This window comes from Diplotaxodon limnothrissa, linkage group LG7 (genome assembly GCF_057381915.1).
Source record: "Diplotaxodon limnothrissa isolate DT_005_m linkage group LG7, D_limnothrissa_male_GT1.1, whole genome shotgun sequence".
NCBI classification, from domain to species: domain Eukaryota; kingdom Metazoa; phylum Chordata; class Actinopteri; order Cichliformes; family Cichlidae; genus Diplotaxodon; species Diplotaxodon limnothrissa.
The window spans coordinates 10,415,392-10,431,869 of record NC_140602.1 but is presented as its reverse complement, the minus strand read 5'-3'; the positions used below and the strand labels follow the sequence as shown (position 1 = coordinate 10,431,869).

At 38.4% G+C, this 16,478-nt stretch overlaps 1 protein-coding gene across 1 annotated transcript in view; it reads left to right on the top strand.

Annotated features, from left to right (window-relative positions):
- The first annotated feature begins 6,725 nt into the window (after positions 1-6,725).
- Positions 6,726-16,478, top strand: part of LOC146627797 (voltage-dependent calcium channel subunit alpha-2/delta-1) — an 86,122-nt gene continuing 76,369 nt past the window's right edge. The window contains exon 1 of the mRNA XM_085359172.1: positions 6,726-6,814. Coding sequence (XP_085215298.1) covers positions 6,726-6,814 — 89 coding nt within the window. The remainder of the gene's footprint in view (positions 6,815-16,478) is intronic.

The window sequence follows — 16,478 nt, the reverse complement described above, 5'->3', positions numbered from 1 at the left end:
GAGTAGGTGACCCATGTATTTATCTGTATTCGTCTTACAATGTTTTGTCACCTTTACCTGTACAGAATGAAAAATTGACCCTCAGAACTACTGTTAGTGTGTTTAGGCACATCACAAAGCCAATGCAACTATTTATAATATATCACTGGAGACTACAAACATAGAGCAAGATGTCACTTATCGCCTATAATAATTACAAAGTAAAACAAACAAGCAAACAAAAAAGAGAGTATAGTGAGGAAGAAAACAAGGTTAATTTTTCAATGCTGACAATTATTTTGTTGTGCCAACCGTGATTTATGTTTAAATTCTTAACAGTTATATTTCTTTTTTACATTCCAGATCCATTGTTTCATTTGAAGTAATTCTATGCAACATATACGTTTGAATGCATTTGTGTTTTTGGAATTAAAATGTTTTAACTGTGAACATATGTTCTCAAAATAACTGTAAGAAAATAACTTTAATTTGTACATCGATGAAAGAAAATATGAAATACTCTGATTTTTTTACTGATTTTAATATATATTGACGTTAACGGCTGTTAACATCTACATGGATCTTGTGCACTTTATTATTGCGTTGTCTCATTTGTTCCATCATGACATGCGGGATTACGTGTTTTGTGTTTATGCACTGAAATGAACTGAGTCATGGTGTATGTGATGGCAGGAAATATTGTGGTGTGCATTTTGTATCTATGTGGAAAAAGAAAAAACATGCAGACACACTGGGGTTCCTAAACGTAATGCACAATGTGGGGGGGGATAAATATCACTCTAAACTGCATCATGCTCTCAGTGTACTTAAAAAAGTTTGTGTACACAGTACAGTAAATTAGACATATTATCTCAATGCTCAGCCTTGACTGTTCAACCCCTGTGTTTCATTAGACTTCACCCAAGCTAAATACTGTTTGTTTAGATCAGCTGTTGCCTGTAATCGTGAATCCATTCATTTGTTGTTGTTCTGAGGGGTGTGAATGTGACTCAAGTTGTTTGACATGTGTACATAAAGTGTTTATTTTCTACAAAGATTGAATGTTTATATTGTCCAAAGTCTGAGCATGTGAGTGTTGAAAAAAAAAATCACAAAAGACATATAATTGTACAGCAGTTCATGTCTATAGCTGTAAAAGGGGAGTTGACTGTGTAATCAAAACCTGTGCTGTCAACCAATGACTATGTGTGCAACTACGTCCCGTAAACTGCTGAAACAACACAAAGGGGGAAAAAAAAATCTACTCAACTTCAATAGTTGTCTAAAACTTTATGTTTTGGATGTTGCATGTTTTGTTGATGGTTTGTCGGTATATTTTGCCTAAAGATTACGTTTAAAAAGAGAGAGAATATGTATAGATTTATCTGTATGCTGAGTGTAAAGAAATATGCTTGTAAAATTGTCTTGTTTTTCACTCAGTGTAAAAACAAAACATATACTGTTATGGTTTTGTGGTTGTACACAGGATGTGTTGAGATATGCAAATCGTGCTGTAAAAAAAATCAGCGTTTCCCCTGAGTCTAAAAGAATAAATATTAAGAAGAGTTATATTGCACATTTGGAGTTGAGCTTTGTTTTGTTAACAGCTTTCTTTATTATTACTTAAAAAATAACTTTTTAAAGTGATAATAGACCTTGCTCTGTTAATTATTTTAAGGAACAAACTCGTTTTCTGTGTTTGGAGCAGCTTAATCATTATTTGTTAATTAGACGTGCCTACGGACACGTGAATTCAACTTCTGACCGTCTGCTCCATGTGGACACTGCAAACTTGGTCTTGAAAGAAAAACCTACATTAAGTATGCACAAACTGACATCCTAGTGCCAAAAACAATTTAAAAAAGGCACCGTGATTCTTTAAAAATTGTTTAGTAGAAGTGAGTTTGGAGTGGAACACATAATCGCTGTACCAATTTGCCGTGCTTGTGATTATGATGTAGACCTATTTTCAACATCCCATTGTGGTTTATTCTCATCAAACAGATACGAGTTTTGTGTCTATTTTTTCGTTTGTTAAATTTATTTATTTAAATTCTCTCTTTTCTTAGGAGTTGAAAATATTATCACCATCTACACAGCTTTAACATTAGCTAAATATTTGGTGATTGCATATTTTACATAACTTATTACTATGACAGCAGAAGCTGGAACTGGGATGATGAATGGCTTTGGTAGAGCCTCCTATCCTTTATTTGGCTGTAATTTCAAGGCATGGTCACTGTGAGGCAGAATTGACTCACGTTAACATCTGGGGATGAGCCACTTGGTATCATAGACTGCAGCTCTAAAATTGGAATACTTTATGAATCCCTTAGGAAATGATGTGGTTGCAGCTGCTCCAAGACAGTACAGTAACTGATTAAATTAAATAAAACAGTATAATAAAGTTACAAAAAAAAGATAAATATATGATGGACATTTTACTCTAAACTGTATACTGTAAAACTTTATCATTTGTTATTTCTCATTTTCACTCTACATGTGCAAAAGGGTGTGACTATTGCACTGTGTATTATGCATTAGACGGAGGAGTTGTAGCCACATCAGGCAGCACTGATTTCCTGTGTGGTTCAGTTATGGATTTGGGTATTCTCCATCTCTCACTGAACGTGCTTCTGTGATTGGCCAGCACGTCATGGAGTGGGTGGGAGGTACTGTCCAGCATTGACCTTATGACCTTATGACTCATTGAGAGATGCTACTGACCAGCCAATTGGTGGCACGCAGTCTGACGATGTCACATTTTAGTACCTGCTCGGATTGCTTTGAAACTCAGGCAAGCAGGTACTAAAAAAGTACCTGGTACCAGGTACTATGACCTAATGGAAAACCCTGAAAACCATGCTGAGTCAATTGAGTAGGTACTAATGGAAAAGGGGCTATAGTGCTTGCCAGCTGGTCCAGATGTGCATAGACAGAACTGAGCTGGTAGATGATGGCATCCTCAGCTCTGAGGCAAGGCTGGTATGAGACCTGAAAGGTATCCTGACGTGGCCTGACAATAGGTTGGGGACAGGAAAGGATGAGTCTTTCCAGGGTTTTCATGACATGGAAGGTCAGTGCCACAGGCCTGTAACCTTAGGGGCCATTGGGACATGGTGTCTTTGGTACAGGAATGAGACATGACATCGTCCACACCACTGGGACCCTCCAAAGACTTAGATTCATCCTGAACAGTTTATGAAAGACTCCACAAACCTGGGGGCACAGGCCATGAGGACATAGGGCCACACCCTGTCTGGACCAGCAAACTTGCCTGAGCGGAGTCTTCTCATTTGTCTCTGAACCTGGTCATGAGTGAAAGTGACAAAGGGGGGAAGGGGTGTCAGGACTTCCACAGGAGTTTGAAGAGAATGTGGGTTGCAGGCTGACTACAGGTAAGTCACTAGGGGGAGAGCATTCACTGCAGTGTCAAATCTGCTGAAAAACACATTCAACTCATTGGCTCTGTCCTCACTGCTCCCAGCTCCTCTGCTGTTGAATGGACTGAATCCAGTGATTGTCTTCATGCCACTCCACACCTCTCTCATGCTGTTCTGCTGGAGTTTCCACTCCAGCTTTCTACTGTAATTGTTCTTAGCCTCTCTGATCTTGCCCTTCAATAACACCTGAACCATTCTAAGAATGAGTCTCAGTCATGGTACAAAAGAAATATGTTCTTGGGTCATGACCATCAAGAATTTCAAAGTTGAAAGAAGACTATGAGTAAATAGGTCTTAGGAAACAAACTCCAATTTAGTTTTACTCTGCAAATAGAAATATAGAATTACTCATTTACAAAATGAAGTAAATACAATTCAGAAAGCTAGAAAAATAACCTTATATAATGTTTTTCTTATACAAGGTTATTTTTTTTATAATAATACTGAAACAGTACAGAGGAGTATATATTTTTGAGTTATTTTATTTCATTATTTTAATCATTATTTTAATTATTAGTTTAACTTATTATGAATTGTATTATTATAAATATGTCATTTAGCCGAATGAACCTGCTTTTGCTTTTTTTTTTTTATAATTTTTTTAGTGAGGTCAAAATAATTGTTTTTAAATATTTTAAATGTGTCTATTCACCCATCCACTGGCTTTCCTCATGTTTGAACAGATATTAAAACTAAGATTGCATTTATTTCACTTTATCTTTCTTCGTTATTTCTCACTAAATTACATTACATACGTAAATATTTCCATTTTGAATAGTTCATTTATCAAGATCCAGTGTATCATTTAGCTGTTCACTTAATTAAATGACGGAATGTAATTGATGAAATGCATCATAATGTTCTCCCAGGTGGTCAGATACTACATCTATGTTCAAATTTAAATGTGCATGGGTATGAACACATATATTAAACACAGCCGTTATGATATCGGCACGCTACTGCATAGATGCAGAAAAAAGAAAAGAAAGACAGGAGAGAGAAAAACAAAGACTGTATTGAAGCTGGTTTGTTCTTTAATGTTTCCAGTAATTTTTGTAGATTACCTATAGGTGGCAGTATCCTCTGTCAAATAAACCCAATACAGCTGCTCTTTAACCAATTATGGTTCAACACATTATTCACTTATACTCATTATATAAATCTCCAGGTTGCTCTTGGATGTCAGTATTAACTTTGAGGTTAATATTCAAAATAAATATTCTGTACTCTGTGCAGATATTTTCAGTAAATTCCTCATATGGAGTAAGAAAAAGCCCATACAAAAATACATTTTAAGGCAAATTATTTATTGTATGTATTCCTGTTACGGAATATATGTTAATCAATCTAATCATCTAACTACATTATATGGAATACAGTACATTAGTACACGGATAGAGAAAAACTGACTTCTACGGCCTGTCTGACTGATGCCAGAAGATTTTATTCTGGTCTTTTTCCAATGATCATTTCTTAGACTATATGAGAAGGTATGTAGCAGTGACTCCTTTTCAGGGTGCACTGCAAGATCCTTGAAGTACTGAATGGGATTGTCTGCAGAAGAGGCCACCATCTCTCCATCTCCTTCTCCCTCTCTGTGCTCTTTTCTCCTGTCCAGTTCTCACTATTCGTTCCTATCCCATCATCAGGCACATCTGCTTCTTTTCCTCTCTTAGGAGAAATGAGGGTGGAAAAAGGTGTAGGGGGAGAATTTGGGAAAGGTGATGTCACAAGGTGTGAAGGATGAGAACAGTGGAAAAACTGAAGGGTCAGCGCAACAGTGTAGTACAGTAAGAGCAATGGATAGGTGGGGAGGGAGAAACAAAGAGAGAAAGGGGGAAATGGGAGGAGGGCAGGGTGAGAGGACAAGAGAGATGGTGTGTGGTTGCCAAGCAACAATTGATAACCAAATCCCCAAGCACCGTGCTTGTGCCGCCCTGCCCTCCCTCCAGGCTTGAATTACACACACACACATGTACAAACAGACACATGCACAAGCACACACAGGCACTTTGATAGACTAGGTTTTATGGTTTTGCTTTAATTATTCAATTATTCACAGGGTGATGATACTAATAACTTAAAATATCAACAAAAACATTACTACTGCAGTTGTGCCAGACTTTGAATTTATATTGCAACTTTTAAAATTCGATGCGATGTGCAGCACATCTTTAGAAATGCAATTTTATAAAACATGATGGATAGTACTGAGATTTATTGGGCTCTAATACTGTACTTTGCTGGTAATTTCACTCGTGCACTATATGTGTGAAATCAATGCAGCTGCCAGCCTAGTATTCTCATTCATTCTCATGTGGGACAGTTAGTCTGCTTGCTGTCTAGCATAACTGGTAAAGATTGTGCAGTCAAAGGCAGTAAATTCTCCCCTATCTCCACATTGTAGGCAATGATGAGAGGTTTTGAAGTATTTTAAAGAGAAAGCCCTGAACCTGTATATATTTGACTGCATATGTTGTGTGGGTGGTATGCCAGTTAGTCCCTTCCATTGTTTTGTTTTTCTGACTGATGTTATAAAAAGAACAGAAAAATTACATATTTGCTACTTAAGCTGCCCACCTGAGAGCAAGCACACATGGTGCCTGTTTGAAGAAAAACAAAAGTTATCAAAATTTATTTCAAAAGACCACAAAAGTTATTCATTTCAGTTCAACTCAATTCAATTCACTTTATCTATATAGTGCTTTATTGTGTAAACCAGAGACCCTAATACAATAATTCAGAAAAACAGTCAAACTGAGCAAGCACTTGGCAACAGTGGTAAGGAAAAACTCCCTTTTAACAGGAAGAAACCTGTTAAAGGGGAGAAAGAGACAGGACAAAAACACACTGTGAAAGAGAGCCAGAGATTAACGATAACTAATGATTAAAAGCACCAATTAAAGTTATGCTTTTTAGTAATCATTTGTGACACCATAATTATACCTTTTCCTTTTATTGCCTACACAACTACTGTTTGTCATAATTGCATCCGGTTAATTAAGGGACAGACAAAAAGAGCGGGAACAGCGAGAACGAGAGAGTGAGTGAGTGAGTGAGTGAGAGAGAGAGATAGCGATAGCGAGAGAGAGTCTGGCATCGCATTCAGATCCAGTACCTGTTAGAGCGCTGGATGGCCGAGTGATCAGATTAGAGGTGTCAGTGTTCGTTAATCTGTGAGGGAGCGACAGGCGGCTACACGCGCTGCTTTCGCCCGTCGTTTCATTCAGCGGCGGTAGAGGGGAGTGGAGCAGATTCTATATTGACGTCCATCGGGGAATTTCCCCTCTTTTTTTTTTTACAATGGATTCCTGCGGGGTACGAGCCTGGGTGTTTCTGTTCCTGCTGTGGCAGGACGGTTGTTGGGCATCGCAGTTTCCGACACAGCTCATGTAAGTAGGCTACAGCTCTTGTAATCCTGTTTCGATCAATTGATGTTCTGGTTTGCAGAGACCTTGTTTCAGGGAGCTTTTTTGCTTTCTCTTTTTTATTCTCTCTCTCTCTCTCTAATGAAACACTCACGAGTGTATAGGCTTCATGGTGTGCGTGGGTGTGAGAGGGTGGGCAGGTCATTTCATTCATGCGGTGGTCATTTTGATAAAGACAGCTTTTTTCAGACCTCTGCCTGCTCGCGTTGTTACGCTGATTAATGTTGGTTACCCTAATCAGCAGTTTGTCACCGGTGGCTTGGCGAGCCGTGACAGCTCTTCTATGAAGTTGTAGCCTAGAGGAGAGTGGCTTTGCTCGGTCCTGCTGCTTTAGCCAATAATAAATGATAAAAGTTGGCGTTTTTCTGGGGACCCTCATTGGCCAAGAACCAGGTGATTCTACCCTTTGAGGTTTGTTCCTCATATTGTAAACTGGAGTAAAACGCCCCTATTTTCTTTTAGAATATTTTTTGGATTATCAACATAATATGTAAAAAAAATATGCTTAAGTATCGTTTACAGGATATTTAAACTGTAATTGATAATTTATTATAAATTTATGTAAAATCTTGTAAAAGGTGCTTCTTTTCTCACAAGAGGGGAAGGCCTCTGAGAGACATTAATTTTCCTTCATATCTTAAAAATACAAACTTTCGCTTACTGCAAAATAATATTTTTGTTTGATATTAAACTAGATAGCCCCCAGGGTAACCTATTACATCAACTCAAAACTATTTTTTTCTTTTTGTTTAAAAAAAAAAAGTTATATATTTGTTTCGTTATATTAAATATATTTGCGCTATTCAAACATGACCAGGCCACCATCTTCTAAGGAAAGATGAAACGTGAATGAGTCAATATATTTGTCAGAAAGGAAATTTCCGGTGGTGGGGGTGTAGAGAGGAGGGGGGATGGGGGATCTTAAACCGGTTTACCCAAGTAATAAAATAGCCAAATATGGAGAAAAAAGTATATCTCAATAATTCCAAGTCTTTTTTTCAAAAGATGTTTAAATTCAGTATTGCATTGCTGCCAGAGCATATAATACTGAACTAATAATAATCATACGCTTATCCACAACCACAAGACAAGATTCTGACTCATAGATGGAAAGGAAACATTTCTTCTTTATCAAAATGTAAACAGTATCAGAAAAGATGAAACAGTTGCTGCAATGTTCACTGGCCTAAACTGCTCTGGTCTGTTTAGATTATAGTAATGCTGCACTGTTTACTTTGGAAGACTGATCAGTGCACCCACAACAAGTGCTCAGAAAATCCAGAAGCCATTTTATTTGAAACAGACTTACTGAAATGTTCTACACTTTTTTTGTGTAGCTTTAAAAAAAAGCATTTTTTTTTTTCAAGATGCTTTCTGCATTTGATTTGCTTGTGGATAATCTCCTCGCTCTTATTTGTAAACTTCATTTACTGCTAACCCATACTCTTTCTGTCTTGTGTTCTTTAGACCTGCTGGCAAATTGGCCAGGTTTCAATTGTAGCGATCCTCAGTTTCATTCAGCTTCTTCTCTGTGACAAGCTTGTTCTTCATCTGCAGAGAAGAGCTCATCCTGTCAATAGAAAAGAAAATGAGACTCCAGCTCCACCGTCTTGAACAGCAGCAGTCCTCCTTTGGCTCAGGTGCACTGAGAGCTAGAGGGCCACTCTAACCACAATCAACAGCAGGTGAAGAACTGCTGTTGGAGATGGTGGAGCTGGAGACTGAGTGGAGATGGCATATGATTTATTTATTTGTTTGTTTGTTTCTCTCCCTCCCCACCACAAATAGATTCTCCATCTGTATTAAACTATATTAAATAATTCAGTTTCACCACCTTTGTATCTTAAAGTCCCTTCCTCTTTTTTTGTATACTTGAAAAACATTTTGCTTAGAAGTGGAGGATGCTGTGGGGATTCATTTTTGAATGAAGAGAACAAACCAGATAGTCCTTGTTCTTCATACTTCTTTCTTGCCAAATGGACTAACAAACAGTAAGCATGAAAGTGATCAGTAAAAACATGACTGTCCTTGCATGCTTTTCTGCACGGCACAATACCAACAAAGATATTTGTGAGAAATAACTGATGAATGAAAATAGTTCCAGAAAGAAGAGAAACTAAAGAAGTTTCTTTTTTTCCTTTTAAAAAAAAAATTTGTTATATTGTGCAAGCTAATGAGATATAATAGAATTATTAAACATAGGCATCATGAGCAAAAGAGATATTAAAATTAACTGTATTTTACACTCTGTTTTATTAAGTGCATCCTCCTGGATTACACTGATCAAATGGATGGAGAGAAAACATTTTCATTATGGATAAGCTGTTCTGGCAAACTGTAAACACCTGCTCTTCTGTCTCTTGACAATCCTAAATAGCTCTGTTGTTAAAGTAGCAACTCTGGAGACAAAACATCTTACATTACCTTAGTTCTCTTCAGCAACTATTTAAAGTTAACAGAAAATAAAACTGGGGCAAAAGCTTACTTTAAAGACATCGCATGGGAGTTTTTGAATCTATTACTGTGAACCCATGTCGGCTGTGGTAGGAATATATCACAGTTCTACTAGAGCTGGGCGATAGAACGATAACGATATGTATCGCGATATAACTTTTTCTCGATAGAAAAATTCAACTATCGCGATAGACCTCGCCGCTCTTGTCCTCTTAAAAAAAAAAAAAGAACAGCCAATCCAAATTACGTAGCGCAGAGCTGAACCAATCACAGCCGCAGCGTCACGTCGCGTGACTTGTTACGTACAGCACAAGTGCCAAGCCGCACATGTGTATTTGTTTGGGAAGCAGCCAGCCACCGTACCGCCCGGGTAATGGAGGAAATGAGTGTGCCGACTAGAAAAATCAACCGAGCGTGACCGAAGGTTACCGAAGAGAAAACAGATGATGGTTCCAATGCCGGAGAGATTGTCGAACGGAAGAGCCAGAGAAGTTCCGTAGTGTGAAGGTATTTCGGCTATTTCAAGTCTGACAAAAAACAGAGTAGCGTGCACTGTAAATTGTGCCGAAAGCAAGTCTGGAAATACAATAAACTGGTGCATGCGCTACGTCCACACGTACCCGGGTATTTTTGAAAACGCAGATTTTTCTATGTGTTTGCACCTTTCGTCCAAACGTAAACGGCGTTTTTGGTCACTGAAAGCGAAGATTTTTAAAAACTCAGTTTTTGCATTTATGTGTGGACTAGAAAAACGGAGAAAACGCAGCGTCAAAGGTGTGCGCATTTTTTGACGTCACACTGTGCGCCACGTTATTGTTTCGGTGAAATGAATTTCTACAATACTGTTACTGTTAATTCTACTCTCTGCAGTGTTTAAATGCTTACATATACACACAGTTACTGTCCGTCCACACATACGACTCGGTTCTGCTTCTATGCCGCAGCTTTGTTTACTTTTTCCCACCGAGGCTTCTAGACTTCTGATTGGCCAACATTTCTGCACGGTTAGGAATCTAGCGCCACCTGCTGCTTTGGCATGTTCATAGCAGCGTTTTCCTTCATTTCTGCCTTTATGTGTGGACGGGATTATTTTTTAAAACGAAAACGGAAAATCTCCGTTTTCAAAAATACCCGTGTACGTGTGGACGTAGCCTCAGTCTCTGACTGGAAGCGCTAATTCGTCATTCGGCTTTTGTCAGACTAAAGTAACTGTTAAAACTGTTTGAAAAGCTCAGCTATACAACAAGGAGAGATTGAGAATTTCCTTTTAGTTCTCAGTTTATTTGATATTGACAAAAGTTAGTCAATTTTGTCTGTTCTTCTGTAAAACAAACTAAGATTTATTTTTTAGAATTAATATTTTGTTTCTAAGTGGAATTGACAATTTAGTCTGTTTCGTTTGTTCTATTTTGAAACTTAAACGCTTTAGCGGCTGCCTTCTGTGTAGTTTGCAATATTTGCCTTTATTTACCTGAAAAAGTCTCATGTTCCTTAAGTACATCTACCCTGTTGAACTTATTATGGGAAATAAATATTTAAATCAAAACAAGCTGCTGATTATTTCACATTTTACTTGTGAGCAACGGCACATTTAAATCTTACAAATATAGTTATTTGGCTTATATCGTGATAGATATCGTTATCGCCTGAAATGAAAAAAACATATCGTGATATGAAAAAATCTTATATCGCCCAGCTCTAAGTTCTACTGTTTGTCCCACGGTTGTAGAAAAAAAACAACAACCCCCCCTCCCAAAAAAAACAGATTAAGGGTCATGAGGTGGTCAAGTAATTTTGATGTTCAAACCCTTAACTTCACATTAAAGCAACGTTTATTATCTAGGTCATGTTGAACAGGAACTGAATTGGCCACCTGGGTGTCAGAGGCTTCAGAGTGAGGGCAGGCACTGCAGGTTGTTTTGGTGCAGCTGGTGTTTCCATGCCTCATTCTGTGTTTCTGTCTGGACTGGACCTGCTTCAGTCTTTGCCTCTATAATGATGCGTAATTAGACTGTGGTTTAATACAGCCGCCTACCGAGATACACATCATGGGCCAGCTCATTACTCTCTCTAGTTCCAAAGTGATTGTACCACAACATCTGTCTCTCTCTTTCCTGCCTTGTTTCTCTTCCTCTCTTTCTGTTTTTTGCTCTCATTTGCTCTTCTTGTGTCTGTAAAACAATGTAGGGCAGTGCCTGACCCAGTTGCCATTGGTATATGCATTTGTGTCTGCGTATGTGTGTTTAATTATCCAGCATTGTACCACAGGCTACAGTAATCAAAGCCCAGAAACCAGAGTAGAAAAATGTTGCTACCTCAGCTTAACAACATCGACTTTATTAATGTTTATTACAGGCACCTCTGGATCACCTTTTTGATTTAGCCATTGATAACAGCCCACCTTCACCTTATGATGAGTGCTAGAGTGCTAGCGCTGTGAAAGATGATAAAATGACACAGATCAGAGTACTTTGCCTTTTTAGTCTAGAAATAGAATAGATCAAATTAAACAAGATGGATGGTGAATATGAGAAAGAAATATATATATATATATATATTTATTAGTAAGGTGCAAGGACACCATGTTCAACCACTACAGCTTCACTGTGACTCTGCACTGATTCTACAAGTGTCTGAAAGTCTACTGGATGGATGCAACACCATTATTTCAAAAGACATACCCTCATTTAATGATGGTGATGGAGAATGCTGTTGAAAACATCAATTCAAAACTTCCCATTTGGGAGACTGGATTGAAGCAGCAAAGGTAATAAAATATGATTTACACCAATTTCATAGCATTCAGTGACACCTTGTGCCCCAAGGCTGGTGCATTGTCATCTAAGACAAGATTACTTCAGTCAGGATAGATGTACTTTATCATAGGGAAAGGGTGATCAATCTGAACAACTTTGTATTGATTTGCAGTAAATCCTAATTAAAAAGAATATTTGATTTCAAATATGCATATAAACTGACAGATATGGCTTTGGGGTGTAGCATTGTTCTATACTATTTTCCTCTGCTGCAGGAGTCTAGTGAGGTCTGTACTAGTAAGACCAATTCCCTTGCATGTTGCAGTGCTTGGTTTCTGTGTATACATAAAACAAATGAGCTTTTCATATAGATTTCCAAACAAAGTGAGTAACAAAAAATTTCCACGCACCCATACTGTACTTGAAGAAGAGCACATGCACACATACCCTGGTTATCTCACAACCAGAAATTTACGCTGATAAGATTCCACAGAAGCTAAACTCAGGAAGTCAGGTGAAAGTGCCTCTGCCTTTCTGAATGCCAAATTCCAGGAAGCACACATACACTCTAAATCACAGTTGACTTGTCTGTGCTTCAGGCTTCAAGAGCTAAGGTCCACATAAACACACACAGTGTGTAAACAGTACAGTTTTGTTACACCCAGTGAACAACAGGATATTAAAAAGGGTCACAAAATACTTAAAGTCATGCAAACCCTGGCCTATACTGCTAAAATTACAAGGCAGAGAAAATTATCATTCTCTTGGTAAGGTTGTCAAGTTGACAATGATTATTATGAAACAATTAACAACTTATGACAGCAATAGATCAACACAAAATATGGGTAACAGGCCCATCAGCATAACACTTATAATCTGTATTATCCAATAGGCCATAGGTTCAGTGGAAATAAGCAGCCTACATGTGACAGGTAATAATATTTGCAGAGTTCAACTTTCCTCAAATCACTATGGAGTTTAAGAAGCTGTACTTTTTTCAAGTTGGAGATTGAGAAGCAAAGATTAAAATCTCCTGACTTACACTAGTAAAGCTTTCCCTAAACTACTGTATTTCACATTCACATTCACTGTGTTATTCCCTATCTTGCAAAGTGTCTCATCTTTCTCCACAAGTGTGCTTGCTTTGAATGTTCCTCATTCACTGTGGATTTTGTATCCCTGATGCATTTTTTCCTTGCTTTTTGATCTTCTGAACCTTTCTGTCTTGCCAACCCCCTCAGCTGTACTAAATGTCACGGTCGATGTTTTTCACGTAGTAAATTGAATGACTTTCAACACACCGCTGCAATGACAGTTTTTGAAAGTATTTTCTGAGTATGAATATCTGATTTTCAATGTTTGTTCCTGCGTGTGTGTGTGTCTGTGTCTGTGTGTGTGTGCATGTTGCTTCAAGGCAGCCGAATTGTGAAATGGATGTTAATGAGAACCTCTCTATGCTATATAAACTTGTCATCATTCTCATACAGTATACATGGCAAAAAAAGTTTCTACATCATTGATCTGCAGGGTCCATGACCCCTATATGGGAAGTCTGTTTCAGCTCTCTGATTAAAAAGTCCTAAACTCTGATTCTATAAGTCTCTTACCCAGTAAGTAATGCAGAGTTCAGCTGGAGCCGATATATGTGAGGGGACTCACCCCTCTGACTGCCTTGTAATCATCCAAATGTCCTCCACTGTCGTCATCTGATAAGAAAAATGCCCGAGTAGCCTTGCAGGATCGGCCTTATCACCACCACTCATTACTAAACGGCAGCTCCCCTCTCAGGCTACGTCCACACGTACACGGGTATTTTTGAAAACGGAGATTTTCCGTTTTCGTTTTAAAAAATAATCCCGTCCACACGTAAAGGCAGAAATGAAGAAAAACGCTGCTAGGAACATGCCAAAGCAACAGGTGGCGATATAATCCTAACCTGTAGAAATGTTGACCAATCAGAAGTCTAGAAGCCTCGGTGGGAAAAAGTAAACAAAGCTGGGGCATTGAAGCAGAACCGAGTCATATGTGTGGAGGGACAGTAACTGTGTATATGTAAGCATTTAAACAATGCAGAGAGTACAATTAACAGTAACAGTATTGTAGAAATTCATTTCACCGAAACAATAACGTGGCGCACAGTGTGACGTCAAAAAAGGCGCACACCTTTGACGCTGCGTTTTCTCCGTTTTTCTCGTCCACACGTAAATGCAAAAACGGAGTTTTCAAAAATATCCACCTTGGCCGGAGTTTTTAAAAATCTGCGTTTTCAGTAACCAAAAACGCCGTTTACGTGTGGACGAAAGGTGCAAACGCATAGAAAAATCTGCGTTTTCAAAAATACCCGGCTACGTGTGGACGTAGCCTCAGTTGGGCACTTGTTAATAACTGGGTTGATTTTAAAAGCCAAGACAATAGGCCCCAAGGGAGTGTTGTATTCAAATGACTAGAGTAACCTGTAAGAGTTATTTGGACTAGTAAAGAACGATACTCAGATTTTTACCAATACTGTTTCACAAAAGGTTAAAAAGTGAATGTCTACAATTTAGACAAATTGCAGGAAATGTTATTAAAGCAATTTAGCAGGAGCAAAGCAAAATCAAATAGTAATAATCACAAAACAACAATCAAATCACCTGAACTATAATTATCTTATTAACTGACTCTGAGCTAATGCTGATTTTATTCTTATCTTCCGTGAGGAGAGGTTGGAGAAAGGGTGAGCACAACCAGGCCTAAAGATGCACTTATCCCCGTGTTCTGAGTTGATGATAATCACCCAACAGGAAATGAGTATCCCTTGGGAATTTAGTGGAAGTATGTTGTACACACGCGCACACACACACACACACATACACACACACACACACACACACACACACACACACACTGAGCAGAGAGGAAAGCCAAAAATATACAACCATTTTGCTGGTCCACAGGTCGGGCTGGGTCAGTCCCTCTAGCGTCTCTGCTGTAATTTTCAACTGTGAACATCTCAGGTCCAATCTTCTGAGCTGCTCATCTCACAGAAGACAAAGGGGAAGAACCCTATATCTCTTCTTCACTTAACTTTTCACGTTCACCCTTTCTCCCCTCTCTTACTGGATGTCACATCTTCTGAGACGACCTCTAACTGGGGACATCCAGTCACATTATTGGAGATTATGTATCGGAATTTCAGGAGCAGGACCACGCCTCCAAGCACACTCCTTCCGGTTGTCATCTATATAGGTTCCCCCAGTTCTGCAAGCTGTTCATTCTCGTTTACGTGCCCCACCCTCCCTCCCTCGTTGTTCTCAATTCTTTAACTTCTTCACTCCTATTTACTACGTGGGGATCTGCCAGGCCCGGGCGCTGCCGCCAGTCCCCTTCGAGGCCTTCCCCACACCGCAGCTCAATTCATGTCCAAGCTTTCACCTTTACCTACTAAAACGCTGTCAAACTTAAAATGAGGACGTGGGCCCAGCATTAACATCTAATCACCTGATGTCCACCCACATCTTATCTATCTCTATTTATCTATCTGACTTACGTGATTTAACGCAAAGTTTAAAGTTTAAATTTTAAAATCACTTCATTACATTTCATGTCATTGTTAACACAGAAACCCCGTCACATTTAAACATTCAGTCACATATGGATATAATTCACTTCATGTTTCATTCAGTTTATGTAATTCTACTTCAGTTAGATTTGTTTTTAGCAGATTCTCAAATGAACATTTGTTGTAACATAATCCCTTTTTAATTCAAATACAGAGGAATACTTTCTTTTACTTTCTTTTAAAAACTGTGTTTGTCAATCATTTTTTAATACAACTTCTTTTTATTAAATCATACTTTTTATCAAAAAAAGTCAGACATTCATAGACTGGTGGCTCCTGTGTGTCACTTTCACCCCTACCCTGCACGACACACACATACACACACACCCACACATACCAAGGTCAGACTCTGTAGAGGTTCTCAGTGAGGTCTGTTATTAGAATCAATGCACAGGTTACATTTTCTTATTTAATATCTGGGTTACACTTACACCTACTCATTTTCAATATACCTGATGATATTCTGAACAGTATTAAGGATAATTTACTATCAGCAAATTCATTCATTCATTACAACTTCACATCACCTGACAACATGTGATTATCCTAACAAGCCACTGTCTCATATCATGCATAATGTCTTAGGTTCTACTCTTCCCAGTGATCATCCATGGCCACTTTGTTCAAGTGGTACATAGTGAGTAATGGAGGAGGATGAGACTAAGGTATAAACCAGTGTGTGGCACAGTGACTGATGTACCACGACGACACAGAAAATAAATAAATAAAAATAAAAGGCAAGCATCAGGTGAGCAATTTTCACTCAAGCGAATGGGTACCATCATTGAGTCTGTTGTTTGGTTGCTATTATTCGTAC